The sequence below is a fragment of the Eucyclogobius newberryi genome, unplaced genomic scaffold (genome assembly GCF_026437365.1).
Source record: "Eucyclogobius newberryi isolate DKJ021-1_F unplaced genomic scaffold, fEucNew1.0.hap1 SCAF_7, whole genome shotgun sequence".
Taxonomy (NCBI): Eukaryota; Metazoa; Chordata; class Actinopteri; order Gobiiformes; family Gobiidae; genus Eucyclogobius; species Eucyclogobius newberryi.
In genome coordinates, this window is record NW_027316389.1 from 21,589,663 (window position 1) to 21,604,050 (window position 14,388).

A 14,388-nucleotide genomic window follows, 5' to 3' on the forward strand; every position below is an offset into this window, starting at 1 on the left:
GTTGATTGAACATCACAGCACTGTCATTTTCCATGTCCAGAACTGTTCCTGCCCTTTTTAGAGATGTCTTGCTCAAAAGCAAGGGGATATTAATAGGGACAACTTCGGTTTCTATATTACACTTTCTGGTTCCAATCTTAGCTGGTATCGTAACCTTTTTGACAGAGTGCACCACTTTTCCATCTCCAAACTTGAAGGGCCTATGACTTTGTGTTTCAGTTTTTATCATAGACTTTATGTTTTTCTTTCCCGACACATTAATGTAGTCGTCAAGCCACTGTTGTCCACACACTGTCCTAGTGCAAGCAGTGTCTATTATAGCGGAGCCAAAACATTCAGTCATGAATATTTCTGCATCTGTTGGCGATTCTTTTGTATACAGTGTAATGTTACACTCTTCCACGTTTGTCTTTTCTTCAATTATTTGAACACTCACCTTTGTGTGGACAGTGTTTTGCCCAATGAAACGTACTTTGGCATACAGCACACTTTGACCACCGTCCGAACTTGTCCAGCGGGTTCGTACCGGGCAGTGGAGTTTTCGCTCTGGAACCCTGTTGCCAGGGCCTGTTTTGACGTCGCTGCTCCGTTGCAAAAACATATTCTTGACTAATTCCCTCTGTAGTTGCAATCGTTTTCCCGCTAAATATTCTCTTCAAAGCGGACTTCATAGAGGCGAATGTCAAATCCGTGCACGCAGTTAGAGCCAGCTGTCTGTCCGTCGTATCCAAGCACACGGTGTCCAGCAGTTTAAAAGCCAAAACTGCATCGGGAAGCTCCATGTTGTAATTGCGCATACGCGAATATCGCTTTCGAAATCAATAATATAGTCCACCATGGACACGTTTCCGCTTTTCATCATCCGGTCAAAGTTTGTGTACGCTTCATAGATCCGATCTTTTTCTTCTTTTAGGAACAAACTATCAAGTTTACCAAAAAGAGTGGCAATTCCCGTGTCTTTGTTTAAATCATCAACCGGAATTTCCATCGCTGTCTCCCGTGCTCTTCCAGATAGCGCCAACGCCACGGCAAGAGCTTGTTTTTTTTCTCCAAATCGGTGACTCTAATCCACATGCCGACTTCATTCTTCCAGCTTTCATAGGGTTTTTCCTCTTCAAACGATGGCGGGACTCTGTAGTTACTAACCATCCTCTGCTACCAATGTTAGTCCAAATAATAACTCCACTTTGATTTGGTTCATTTATTTCGTGAACACCACGTTCACGTTAGCCACACAACAAAGTCTCCCTCGGTCCCACCCAGACACGTATAACAGGTAAACAGAACAGTATCGCCCCCTAGCTGTCAGGCATGAGAAGTGAAACTTAAGAAACTAACACACCCACCTAAGCAGTTAGAAAAAGGAAGATCCTGACCGGGGTCAGAGGTCATTGGAGCATTTAAAAAAAAAAAAAAAAAAAAAAACTGAACCATGTTGATGTAGCGTTTTTATTCTATGTTTCTTACACTGTTGTTTTCTTAGGCGGGTGAAATATGGCCAAATGTTACAGCAGAGTTCTGCATCATCTTCAAACCAGTAGCAGCCACTCTGTACCAGCAGACCCTGTACTGTGATATTACAGGTCAGTGAGTGAATCTTGAGGAGAGATGAAAATCCCTGTAGTTTTTTTGTGGAATCCCCAGCACCTTGATTTTGACTGTTCTTCCAGCCGACTCTTCCCCTCTGCTTGAAATCAATTCTTTTCTCATATCAGATCCTCCCTTTGAGTTTGATGCAGAGTCAGACTGCCTGTCTGTCTGACTGGCAAACTTTGATGGCCTTTAAATGTCTTAGGGACACTCTAACAACACATATTTATACTTAAATCTATGTTATATTTGGCTGCACAAAGCAATCCACATCAAATTAAGTAGTTAAAAGGTTGTTTGTAAATTTGCATGTGGGCTTCACTTGTGTCTGCTTAACCGGATGGACACATTTACATTAATTTCCATGCTTTCCAAGGCAGACCTGACCTGACGACAAAGGTCAAAGATAACTAAAGAGAAGGAGACCTATTTCTTACTTTACAAATCTATCTTTTCTTCTGATATGAATGTTTTGAAACATTTCCTTAGTAACACGTGATTGTTATTGTTATTAATATAATTGTAAAATATATACTTCTCTAGGGCGTGAGTCTCCTTTATGTCTAACAGTCAAAGGGGAAGGCCTGGGACCAAAGCTTGAGCCTAATTACACAGTGATGGACATGAAAAATATATGCATTGGTGACAACGATTGGTATGAGGTATGCTACAACATGTCACATTTGACCATGGTTAAAATGTTAAATGTTGTTAAATAAGAAAATATTGTTTTTCTTCTAGGTGACATTGACCAACAAAGGCCTGATTGATGCCCCTTTCAAGATGTCCAGCCCCAACACCACTTTTGGGCACTTTTTCTCCTTTAGTCCAGTTGAAGCTGTTGTTCCTCCTGGGGCCTGCCAGACAGTTAAAGTCACTTTCTCCAGTTCAGTCTTGGGAACTTTTTCAGAGGATTTGCTACTTACAGTGAAAGGACAGCCTCGTCCTCAAACCTTGACATTCAGGTAGTAATTTGAAATCAGTGGTGTTGGACAAAAACAACAATCCTCATATATGTTCAATCCATGAAGCAAAAAGCAAAACAACAAGAAACATGTTTTAGTTTCCACTAGTGTCATTGTTATAAAATTTGCCATTTTTTTCCTATTCACAATTTTGTTTCATGTTCACATTTTGTGGTTTCTTTTCAGGGGTAATGTAAATGGTCCAACCTTTGACTTTGATGTGACAGAACTCAATTTTGGAGATGTAGCATTTGGTAAGTGTCTGTTATTACTGACATTTTCTCAGTTCAGGCTAACTCTGTGGTAGGTAGGTATCTTCCTTGCATTTTTGTTAACATGTTTTCTTTTTTGCAGGGTTTCCTCAAACTGCTATTTGCACACTTTTCAACAGGTCATTTGTGCCAATGACATTTTCCCTGCATGTGCTGGGGGATGGGTTAGGCCTCCCCAGCGTGTCTTGTGTCCAACAGGTGAATGACAAGTCCAGAAGCCAGTGGCAGGGTTGTACAGCTAAAGACCGTCATGTGAGGCCCAAAGAATTCACTGTCAACCCTGAATCACACTGTGTTCCGGTCATGTCAGAAGTTACCATAACGGTACAGTATGCCCAATGCCCTTATTTATCATGCATACATTATATCCTTGGTTAGAATCACTATTCACTGACACTTATAATTGTTTGTCGAGATGACTTGAAAATGGTTTCTTTTGTAAAGGTTACTCTGTGCTCCAATACGGTCAAAAGATATGAGCTGGCACTGGCCGTAGACGTGGAGAGTGTTGGGGAGAAAATCAGGACTTTGCCACTTATTGCAAGGTTTGTTTTCCTATAATCACACACAGCACCTGGAACATGAATATGAACGTGATCAGTGTGATTCAGGGTTGACAGTGAATTCTTTGGGCCTCACATGACGGTCTTTAGCTGTACAACCCTGCCACTGGCTTCTGGACTTGTCATTCACCTGTTGGACACAAGACATGCTGGGGAGGCCTAACCCATCCCCCAGCACATGCAGGGATTACAGCACAATCACCTGTGTTTTTGTATACTTTTCTGTCATCCTATTGGCTAATTTCTCAGCTGGCTCTTCTATCAGCACACAAAAAACACTGTATAACATAACAAGTTTTAAAAGCCCTACGACGCTTTAACGAACTAGAAAGTTATTGCATTGAGCTGGAACACAGCTGTCACAGCTAGACTATCGAGCTTCCTCAAGCAATCACTGCCATTTAGAATGTATTAATCATCTGTGATTTACAGCTTGACATTTTGGAAAGTCCTGAGTAAGAAACATCATCAAATAGCATTTCTCCCTTTGTATTTATGCTCAGGTGTACTGTGCCATACCTTGAAGTAGATACTCCACTCTTGGACTACAACAATTGTTTCCTCGATCTCCCTTATGAACAGAAAGTACATTTGGTAAACACAAGCTCTCTTCCTGCTTGTTATGGCGTCCTAGAGCAGGTAGACTTCTAATTTGTCCCCCTTTAATAACAGTGTCTAGTAGCATACAGTCCCATTATATTTTGTTCATTTATGTTCATGTTTTTTTGTTTGACCCAGGAGTTGGAAACTAATTCATCGTTACATTTCAAGAGCCTCATACTCAGAGGGGTCATTTTACCCCACAGCTCAGAGGACCTTCCTGTATGTGTCATTGCAAAGGCTGTGGGAAGATTGCATTGTAACATGCAAATTGCTGTGTTTGGCAGTACACAGCCACCTCTGGTCAGTCCCAGCAGTACACACTATACACAATTGTAAAAAGGACATATTGGTTTCCCAACCTCGCAGCACAACTATTTGTACTTTGTGCTATACAATTTTCAATATGATTTTAGCCATACCTAAACAATGCATTATCAGACAATATTGCTCATACTATTACTGTGTTCATTTTTTCTATAGGAGGTTGTGTTGTCCTGTGTTGGGCAAGGACCAATAGTTCATGTCCAGAGTACCCACCTGGACTTTGGCAGAATCCCAGTATTGAACGACATCGTAAAATCCCTGATACTTCTAAACCAGTCTCCTATTCCAGCTCATTTTTCTGTATTAATGGTAAGTACCAACTGTTGTGTCTTTAAGCTGCTTCACAGTCTGCTTGGTCTTGAGCGCATTTGATTTTAAATTCTAACAAATATATAGATGAAACTGTGACGTTCTAATTGTTGTAAAAATGTATTTGTGAGTTGAGGAGTTTCTCCCAGCACACTCACGCAACAAACAGTGCAGATTCTGTTAGAAGTACATTTTGATCAATAAGTTGGCACTGCAGCACACAAACCGAATGAGTAGAGATCATGGGAGTCTTGTAGTTGTTCAGAAGTACTTATACTACTATACACCCTAAGTTGTTTTTGTTGAATATAAATAAGCAACAACTGACTTTGTACAATCAATAATAGCACAACTGAAGTAAACTGTAGTTGAATCCGGCAGGTTTGATGTGATTATTGAGATCACATAGTTTTTTCTCTTTTTTTTTTCATTCTGCTTTTCTTTTTGTTTCACACCACATCACTGAAAATATTTTATATTCCATAAAGTTTATTGTTTATATTCCATGTTTCAACAACACGGCATATAGAGCAGAATTGTTTACTGCTTGGTATGCAGAGTGAGCACTGCAAAGGCACTTATGAATGACTGCACATGAAGATTTTATTCAAATATTTTCTTTATTTTTATTTCTTTATTTGATTTATACATTTTCAGTGTTTAGAAGTATTTTGATGAATCTACAGTTTTGTGTGTAGGTTCTAGGTTTTATCTTTCTTCAAGTAGACAAGCAATTAGGTAATTGATTTGATGATGCAGTCATTTGATATACACATTCATCATCCTAAATTTGTCAATATCGTCCTTCTGGCCTGACAGCACAGTGTGAGTAAAGTACCTCCACAATTGAGATTGTGTCCAGCATCACATTTCAGTGGTCTAACGTCTGCCTGGACTCTATGCCTGTTTCCACTCTGTGGGCATGCTGTAGAACTCCACAGACACTCTGATTGTATTTGCTTCTCTGCAGAGACAGAGAAAGTACTTTTGGTGTGTGGAGCCCAAAGAGGGGGAGGTGCCAGGCGGGGGCCAGCTGGAGCTCCAGGTCGTGGCACATCTGAAGGACACGCTTCACTTTGAAGATGAACTGGAAGTGTCTGTCCAGGACTGTGGCACTCTCATTGTCTCAGTGTATGGAAAAGGCATTGGCACCACTATAGTCAGTGATAAGCCTTTTGCCCCAAATGTTGATCTAGGGACACACTTTAGGTAAGCTCATCCCAAAAGGATGATTATTTTTGTGTATCTACACAGACAACAGCCTAGTTTTGTGACATAATGACATAATATGACTCTACACAGGATGTTCATATATGCATGTATAGATACAAGTACATATTACAAACCATATACCACAATGGTACAAGTTAATTGTTATATTAATTACAATGAATTACATAATTGATTATTTTCATAACTTGTGCTTTGTAGTCATGGGTTGTACCAGTACCACTTCAAGCTCACCAACCTTGGTTTAAGGACCCACCGTATGTATTGGCGGACTGATGGCTTATTGAATAAAACCCAGAGGGTAAATAAACCAGGGAGTCAAACCTCACTCCCCCCCATCATTCCTCCTAAGAAAAAGAACCTGCTCCTCCAGGGGTCCAGGGGGTCCTCTCGAGTGGAGAGGCCAGTGTTTAGTCTAAATCCTTCTCGTGTGGAACTCTTCCCCGGTCAATCAGTGGATATGATTTTAACAGGATCGTGTAATACTCCCATGGTGAGAATGTTTTTTTTGTTTTCTTTCATTAAATAGTTGCATCATTGAGTAAATGTGACATGTTTTTTCCTAGGAAGTGCATGAGCGTCTGGTGTGCAACAGCATAGTGGGTAACACTGGCTCCTGTGACAACATCATGACTGTAGATGTCACTTGTTACTTTGTGGCCCCTATGCTCAGTATTTCACCCAAACAGTTGCATTTCTGCTTAGAGAAGGTTTGACAAAACAGAGTAAACTCCCATAAAAACACATTGACAAGGTTCTGCATATACAGTACATAATTAGTTTTGTATGTTTTAGGTCCCAGGAAAGAGCATCTTGCCACAATATAAAGGGCTGCTACTAAAGAATGTCTCAACTCTCACTTTATTCATGGATCTTCAAACCGTAGAGCCGTTCTTCCTCTGTCAGGCCCAGGGTTCACAGAGCTCTGCTACTACAAAGGTACATTTAGATTGCAAATATATAAATAACTATTCATTTAAAATGCAATTTCAATTTCCAATGATCAATATCCAATGATTCTATTATTTTAAAGGTTATCAAGTGATTTAAGTTCATTCAACCAAAAACATACTTTTGAAGGTTTCTCTTGCCAGATTATCAACTCTTTAAAATAATTTCTTTCCAGATGATGGCTTTAGATGAGGGAAAGAACGCTGAGCTGTGGGTATGTCTTAATCCAGGCTTTTGTGAGGATCGGGTGTCACGAGTGCTTGATGGGGTAACATTTTTCATAGTCTTGCCTGAGGCTCTTTCATTTTACCTAGCTTGAGAGTCTTTTCAGGACTCCATTGTTATAATAAAATGAAGTTTCATTATATATGTTTTCTCTAGATTATTATATTGATTAAATGTAATTACTCTTGGTATTTTCTCTCTCTCAGTTCCTTGAGATAAAGTACCGAGGACATCCCCAGCAGGATACTGTAGAGCTGCATGGCGAGATTCACTTCCCCAATCTGTTCCTTTCAAGCACATCAGTGGATTTTGGCTGTGTGCTTAACTCCACTGAAACTCAGAGAGAAATCACAATAAGTAACTGCTCGCCTCTGCCTGTGGTGTATCATTGGACATTTCTGGACCAAAAGCTCAGTACCCCGAGGTATGTAAAGACACATCATGACATGGCCTCAAAATAATCAAAATACTCCTTTGAGAAAGAGAGAAAATAAAAAGTTTCAGGAGCATGCTAGGAAAAATATCAGTAAAACAAAATAGTTTTATTATATTATTTATATTTTCGCTTTGGAGTGTGTAAATGATTTGGTGGTACTGACTAAACAAGATTCTGAGACTATAACAAAATGGGTCCTGGCCATATATTTAAACTGTCCCAGGGATAAGTAAGTACAGTAGCTATAGATTTAACCTTCCAAATTGAAAGCTAAATCCATTATAAATGCTCCAGTAGGGACAAATCTACTGATTGTATACTTTACAGTGTTCCAGTGTGCTTTTTTTAGTACTCCTTTAGAAATATACACTGAATTCTATAGTAGTTTCTCAGTCCATGGCCTTGAACCAAGTTAATGCAATAGCTCTACAAGATTTATCACTTCAGTCCACACATAGCACTATTACACATTACTATTCTTCCCTTTTTTCCCCCTCATGTCAGAGTTTAACATTCCAGAGTTTCCTTTTTCCTTTGCTCTCTCCCTCTTTTTCTCTCTTCTGTTGCTTCTGCTCTCTTGCCTTATCAGCCTCCTCTTCTTCTCACCCTGTCTTCTCAGATTGTGACCTTCCTTAACAGTGCATACCAAATGCTGTCCTACTAATTAAATGGAGACCTCACTCGCTTTCTAAAATCTGTCTTACTGACTAAACCTGCACTATCGAGCCATGTACAGCTAATTACATCGCTATCAGTAATTACACCAGAGACTGTGGGGAAGAGATTTTCAATAGAGCTTACTCCATACTCCACATATCCATCTGTTTGGCAGAGTGATAGTGGCAGAACAATGCACTTAAATACCAATGCCTATCTTTCTTCAAGCATCTACAAAGGCCACTCATGATCTCTTAACCACAGGGACACAATTCACACATTAGCAAACAGTCTGTTAAGTTTATTAGCTAGTCTGAAAACAAAAGATACAAAATGGATTGAAACGTTTTCTGGAGCCTGTGATCAACACGAGTTTGTTGTCTGGTTTCGACAAAAAGGGTTAATATATATAACTGAAAAGCAGTTGGATTTGTCATGCTTTTTTAAGAATAGCTTGTTTAATAGCCACTTCATCTGTTTTATTTCTAATTCGTTATTTTCATTCCTGATTGAAACTTAGATTGTCTAAGTCTAAATGAGCAACAAAGCTTCAGACAGAGCAGTGCTTCCAGTTAGCTTCAGGACCCACAGTAAAAGATGCTAGTTAAGTGTCAACCAACTATTCACTTTTTCCTCATGGTTCCTGGTAGGTTTGGTAGAATATGGTCTCTATTTCCCAACTGAAAATATAAAACACATTGGTACTGCTACTCTTGCCTATTAACATTTTTTGAACACTCTATAGAACACTGTTTAATTAACTTGATGGATGCACTCCGTCTGATCCAACAGGGAATGAGAGAACCAGAAGACTGAGGCTGTGGATACTAAAGATTTTCTACCTCAGTTGTTACAGTCATGTGTTAATGATATATTCCAATGACAATAGATGGTCATTTCATTTGCTTGATGTTGAAACCTTGTTGTTAAACTGCTCAAACTAAGAATTGCTGAATTGATTCTTTTTCTTATTGATCTGTCTATTGTAACAATCCTGGAAAAGAGTCAAACTAATTCAGTTTTTATTGTTCAATGATTTGCTTTCTTTCCCTTTGTATGAATGTTTTGTACATTTATGGTGGGAAAGATAAATAGTTGGATTTTCTCGTTACAGAGAGGCAAGGCCTTCTAATGAAGACAATGAGAATACTCTTTCTTCTGTCTCATTGCCCCCATTTAGTCCTGTATCCACTGACAATGAAGAAAAAAGTACTTACTGCCCAGTCAAGGTGGAGGAGGTAGGCACATACTTTAACAAATTTATGTTTTTATTTGTCTTCCTCTCACTCATCTAAGGTGCACCTAAATTGCTATAGGTAAAAGAATATGACAGAATGATTAGTTGTTTTTGTTAGTAAATGTATATGTCTTTGTCTGCTTTATGTTTCTTTATAGATGTTTGATGTGCTGCCAATTCATGGTCATCTGCAACCTGGAGAGCTGCAGGTGACCGCCTTCTCTTTCTATGGCCGTGATTATGTGAGCAGAGAAGTGGTCGCTCAGTGCCATGTCGAGGATGGACCTGTGTATAAAGTCACACTTAAAGGAGAAGCCTCACAAGTCTCTTTTAGTCTGGACCACAACTGTGTCGACTTTGGCCAAAAGGTACTCAATACATGATGGCATTAACTTTCAAAGCTGTTTCAATCTTGTGTGCATCTTTCTTCACTTGGCACATCTGTATTTTAAGGAGGGGTTGCCACAGCGATTTGGTGTGTTTAAACATGAGCCACATTTCTCTCACTGAGGTGGCAGTTTGTGCTTGGGTGGGATACAAACAGCTCCCACATAAATGCTCCAAATACATACATACATTTCTATTATTATTTACATCAGGACAAAGATAGCAGTATAATTCAATTAGCAAATATACTATATGAACCATGCACTTCCATAGTAGAAAATGGAACAAAGCCTAGTGCCTAGTTTCAATCATAAATCATAAAGCGTTTACCTCAAGGTAATTTAGTATTTTCATAACACTCATCTTTCTGCAAAATATGAGAAAAAGCAAATGCTTCTTATCCCATTCTGAGAAAATGGGATTAACTAGTCCACATTGTTCCGTTATCTTTCTTGTCCTCGTTTCTCCTCCACCATCTGATTGCTCGTCCGTGTGTGACAAACAATATCAGGCCAAACTAATTAGATCTGAACAAACTTGGGGGACTGATGCGTATTGGACACTGGTCTAACCCTAACCCTAAGGGGGGTGGGGCTTATGTGTCTGATTGTGAATGATGAAATGTTTGGACACTCAATGTAATCGGATTTGTCTTTTTTACCCAACACTTATGACATCAGAGAAAGCACATCAGCTCTAAAGGTCACTGAGCAGTTGGTTTCACTTTGTTGTTTCACACCCTCTTGCTCACCTCTTGTCCAAGCAATAAGAAGCAGTTATTGTTTATATTCAAATCAAGGACATATACATTTTTGATTTGGGTAAAACAGATTCAACAGATGTCACTGACCTTACTTTGGATTTGGGTTAGTTCAGCATTAATTCTAAATTGCTGTTTTTTGGCACTTGAAGTCCATCCACAAATGCCTTTTGCTTTTACATAGACTTTCTCTGTTTTCTCTCCAGCTGTTTGATCATGTCGGAGAAGCTGAAGTAATATTGAAGAATACTGGAAAAGTTGGCTTTAATTTCAAGATTTGGAGCATTGAACAAAAGGAGAATACTGAGAATAATGAACCCTCTGAAAACACACGGAAAATTAATTCACATCATGAAAACATACAACAAAATGATGAAAATGTTATACCTGGCCAGCCCTTGGTTTTTCCCTCAAAGGTAAAATAACTTCCATAAATATTGATGTGATCTAAATGTGACATTTGATAGTAACATTTTGTTTCTTTAATGTTTTCAGGGTTACACAGAAGCTGGCACAGCAACAATCCTGCGTGTGCTCTACCTCCCTGGCGTCCCTGAGATGTTTGAGAGGAGGCTTCAGCTGCAGGTGGCCTGTTTGCCACCACACCAGATCACTGTGATTGGAGAAGGAGTTTTCCCACGAGTCATCCTGAATTTGCCACGCAACTTTTGTATGACAATACAACAATATTTATTATTTTCATAAGCATTGATTTATCACAACTTCTTGACAGCTGCTCTTTGATTATTTCTGATCGTCCACAGCACAAGACTGTCACAGTGATTTGGTAAAGCAAGCTAAAGAGACCGTGAAGACAAATGAGGGGTGTAACGATGAACACAGAACTGAGTGTGCAACTGAGTCCAGCTATACCCCAACAGTCAGTCAAAACAATATTAAATACTGCATTTTTGTATTGTGGGATTTATTAACATTATTTAAGTACATGTTCATGTAAACCCCTGTACTCTGATGTTTGGCAACTCTCACTGAATGTTTTTCTGTGGCCTCAGAGTGAGGAGCTGCTTGAAATGGAAATGGAAAGATTCCTGGTAAAAGAAAATGCGTTATCTGTGATCAGAAACTGCCTGGAGTTTAAAGAACAAGGGCTTTTGAGGAGCTGGAGCAAACTCAGCAAGTAGGTACCAATTTTCAAACAACATAGCAACAAATATCAACCCTCATACTGTTTAACTTTACTATACTAAAAGTTTCCACCCATAATGTTGTGTTTTCTTTATTAAAAATGGCACATTAGTTCAAAGAAAGCAAATCAACCACTGCATCCTGAAGACGTTTGGACTGAAGTTAGGGTTTTGTGTGTAACATTTTATGGTTAAAAGGGACTGCGACCACAATCACCAAAAAATAAAAATGCTATTGAATCCAATGAAATTATGCTCATACCAAGTGAAGTAAGGACTATAGTTTTAGCTTTGACTTGTGACCAATAACAGGTGCAGAATCAGTGTAAAACAGATTTATGGTTAAAGTTAAAGAAAACTCGTGGTTGAGTGAATAGCACTTATACCGCAGCATTGTGAGTTCAAGTGAAGTTCCCGACAATTTGCTGCATGTCATTTGCCAGTCTCATTCCCACTTCATGCTGCCCTGTCCAGTCTATGGCCAAAAAAATCTTAAATAGATAAATAATAATTAAGGAACACTTTATTGTCCCCATTGAGAAATGTGTTCTCTGCATTTGACCCCTCCTTTAGTGTCACTGGTCAACATATGTGAGGTAGCCCTGGTACCTTTTCATAGACCGTAACAGGGAGCAGATGATTCTATTTTGTCCTGGTCTGTCTAAGACCCCTCAGACATGGTCCTGGTTCAGACTCTTGTCAGGCTGATTCTTTTCAATGGCTTAAATGTCCTTAATCTCCCTCTAGAGATATGAACTTGGTTGTGCTTGTAATGTGAAATAAGTCAATCATGATATGTGTGTGTGGGGGGGTTATAAAAATTCTCAAAACCTATGTTTCATAAATTTTTCATCAGAAACAAAAAGCTCTTTTGCGTCATGTTTGATCCCACATGGTAGTACGGGGCTTCATCTTGTATCTAATATTTTAACAAAACAGAATTTCCCTCACTTTTCTGAATTTCCAGGTGTCTGCTCCCAGAGTATATTTTAGATTTAGGGTCAGTAATCCTTGGCAGAAAAATCAGCCAAACTGTGCATATCACCAACAATGGATCAGTGACTGTCTCACTAACTGCTAATCACAAGGTGCTGGCTGGAACAGGTGAGCCATGTTACGGTTGTATAATACAGTTAAAACAACAACCATGTACTGGATAATTCATTTTTGTTCCGTAATCCGTTGTGTTAAAGGTTTTGATATTGAGTTTGAAAAAGTCAAGAACCTGCCCTGTGGAGAGACACATGTCTTTATTGTAATGTTTGACCCTCAAGGAGCTAAACTTCCCCTGGGTAGTGTGTGTGTTGTACTGCCAATACAGGTACAGAAAAACTGTTGTAATCATCACGATCATTTACAAGCATAGTACAGTTCACCTATACCTCTCCGATTGCATGTGGCTTTCAAGGTCAAGGGTGGTCCCACTGTCCAGGTGCATCTATGTGCAGTGGTAACCAAGCCAACCATCACAGTTTCTACAGAGAAACTGGAGTTTGACACAATCCCGTGCGGTATGTGCCAGGTAAGATTTTACAGCTGATAATGCAAAGAAAAAACAAAACAAAAACATTCAGACTTTGTGGGAAAAATGCTCTTGAATTCTAAATAAACCTTTTATACATATTTTATCCGCCTGGCCATTAACAGCATCCATCCACAAGTTCAATATAGACTTCTGTTATGACACAAATGTGGTAAGTGATAACCTTTCCTTTTAGATGAAGGCAGTGCAGCTCTTCAATCCTGAGTCTGTGACCTGCCAATGGAGCATAGCTGAGGAGGTGAAGTTGAAGAAGGTATCAATCAACCTTTATTTATGGAGCCCTTTACAAAAACCAAAAAACTAAAGTGCTTCACAATAAATTCAAGGCAATATAAAACAAAACTAAATAAAAACAAACTACAAAATAAAGAATCATTACATTATCTGTAATGTAATGACACTTTATTCAGACTGGCTTTTAACACTGGTGTTAAAAGTCAGTCTGAATAAAGTTGTTTTTAGCCTAGATTTAAAAAGCTAAAAATCTGTGATGGTGCGCATGTCGGGGGGCACCATCACAGATTTTAGAGAAGGCTTGATCCTCCCAGTGCTTGAGTCTGGCTCTGGGGACGTCTAGCAGAAGCTGATTTGTTGACCTTAGAGCTATGCTTGGGTTACGAGCAGACAGAAGCTTGACCAGATAAGGAGGTGCCAGGCCATTTAGAGCTCTGAAAACCAAAAGTACAATTTTAAAATCAATTCTAAAAGAAACGGGAAGCCAATGGAGAGCAAAAAGAACTGGGGTAATGTGCTGACGTCTGGGTATGTTGGTTAGAAAATGCGCCACAGGGTTCTGTACAAGTTGAAGGTGGCTGAGGGCAGACTGGGAGACACCGACATAAAATGCATTGCAATAGTCTATTCTTGAGCTGATAAAAGCATAAATAGTCCTTTCAAGGTCGGTGCGATTTTTAAAAAGGTATGACCTTATTAGAAATATTAAATCCAAGCCCTGAATTTCACCCTCTTTCCTTTGTTTTAGGTAGATAAGTTTCTTCCTTTCTACAAACGAAAGCAACAACCTCCTCCAGTGGTGTTTGAGATGGTACCCAACTCTGGTGTGCTGTCTCCAGGTGAGAGGGTCAATGTTCAGGTCAAGTTCACTCCATTAGAAGAGGTAGGGAATACCACATGCAATAACATGCACCAAAATACTGAATATGTTTAAATATATGTTCACTGAATCTCTTT

At 39.2% G+C, this 14,388-nt stretch overlaps 1 protein-coding gene across 1 annotated transcript in view; it reads left to right on the top strand.

Annotated features, from left to right (window-relative positions):
* Window positions 1–14,388, top strand: part of LOC140348484 (hydrocephalus-inducing protein homolog) — a 47,251-nt gene that overhangs the window by 15,717 nt on the left and 17,146 nt on the right. Inside the window, exons 8-33 of the mRNA XM_072434420.1 lie at window positions 1,484–1,583; window positions 2,134–2,252; window positions 2,332–2,555; window positions 2,742–2,809; window positions 2,910–3,151; window positions 3,272–3,372; window positions 3,894–4,029; window positions 4,129–4,293; window positions 4,474–4,626; window positions 5,558–5,835; window positions 6,058–6,349; window positions 6,423–6,566; window positions 6,652–6,795; window positions 6,983–7,075; window positions 7,239–7,456; window positions 9,240–9,363; window positions 9,521–9,730; window positions 10,716–10,925; window positions 11,005–11,179; window positions 11,274–11,389; window positions 11,523–11,647; window positions 12,622–12,758; window positions 12,848–12,975; window positions 13,063–13,176; window positions 13,373–13,450; window positions 14,180–14,314. Of these exons, the coding sequence (XP_072290521.1) occupies window positions 1,484–1,583; window positions 2,134–2,252; window positions 2,332–2,555; window positions 2,742–2,809; window positions 2,910–3,151; window positions 3,272–3,372; window positions 3,894–4,029; window positions 4,129–4,293; window positions 4,474–4,626; window positions 5,558–5,835; window positions 6,058–6,349; window positions 6,423–6,566; window positions 6,652–6,795; window positions 6,983–7,075; window positions 7,239–7,456; window positions 9,240–9,363; window positions 9,521–9,730; window positions 10,716–10,925; window positions 11,005–11,179; window positions 11,274–11,389; window positions 11,523–11,647; window positions 12,622–12,758; window positions 12,848–12,975; window positions 13,063–13,176; window positions 13,373–13,450; window positions 14,180–14,314 (4,029 nt within the window). The remainder of the gene's footprint in view (window positions 1–1,483; window positions 1,584–2,133; window positions 2,253–2,331; window positions 2,556–2,741; window positions 2,810–2,909; window positions 3,152–3,271; window positions 3,373–3,893; window positions 4,030–4,128; window positions 4,294–4,473; window positions 4,627–5,557; window positions 5,836–6,057; window positions 6,350–6,422; window positions 6,567–6,651; window positions 6,796–6,982; window positions 7,076–7,238; window positions 7,457–9,239; window positions 9,364–9,520; window positions 9,731–10,715; window positions 10,926–11,004; window positions 11,180–11,273; window positions 11,390–11,522; window positions 11,648–12,621; window positions 12,759–12,847; window positions 12,976–13,062; window positions 13,177–13,372; window positions 13,451–14,179; window positions 14,315–14,388) is intronic.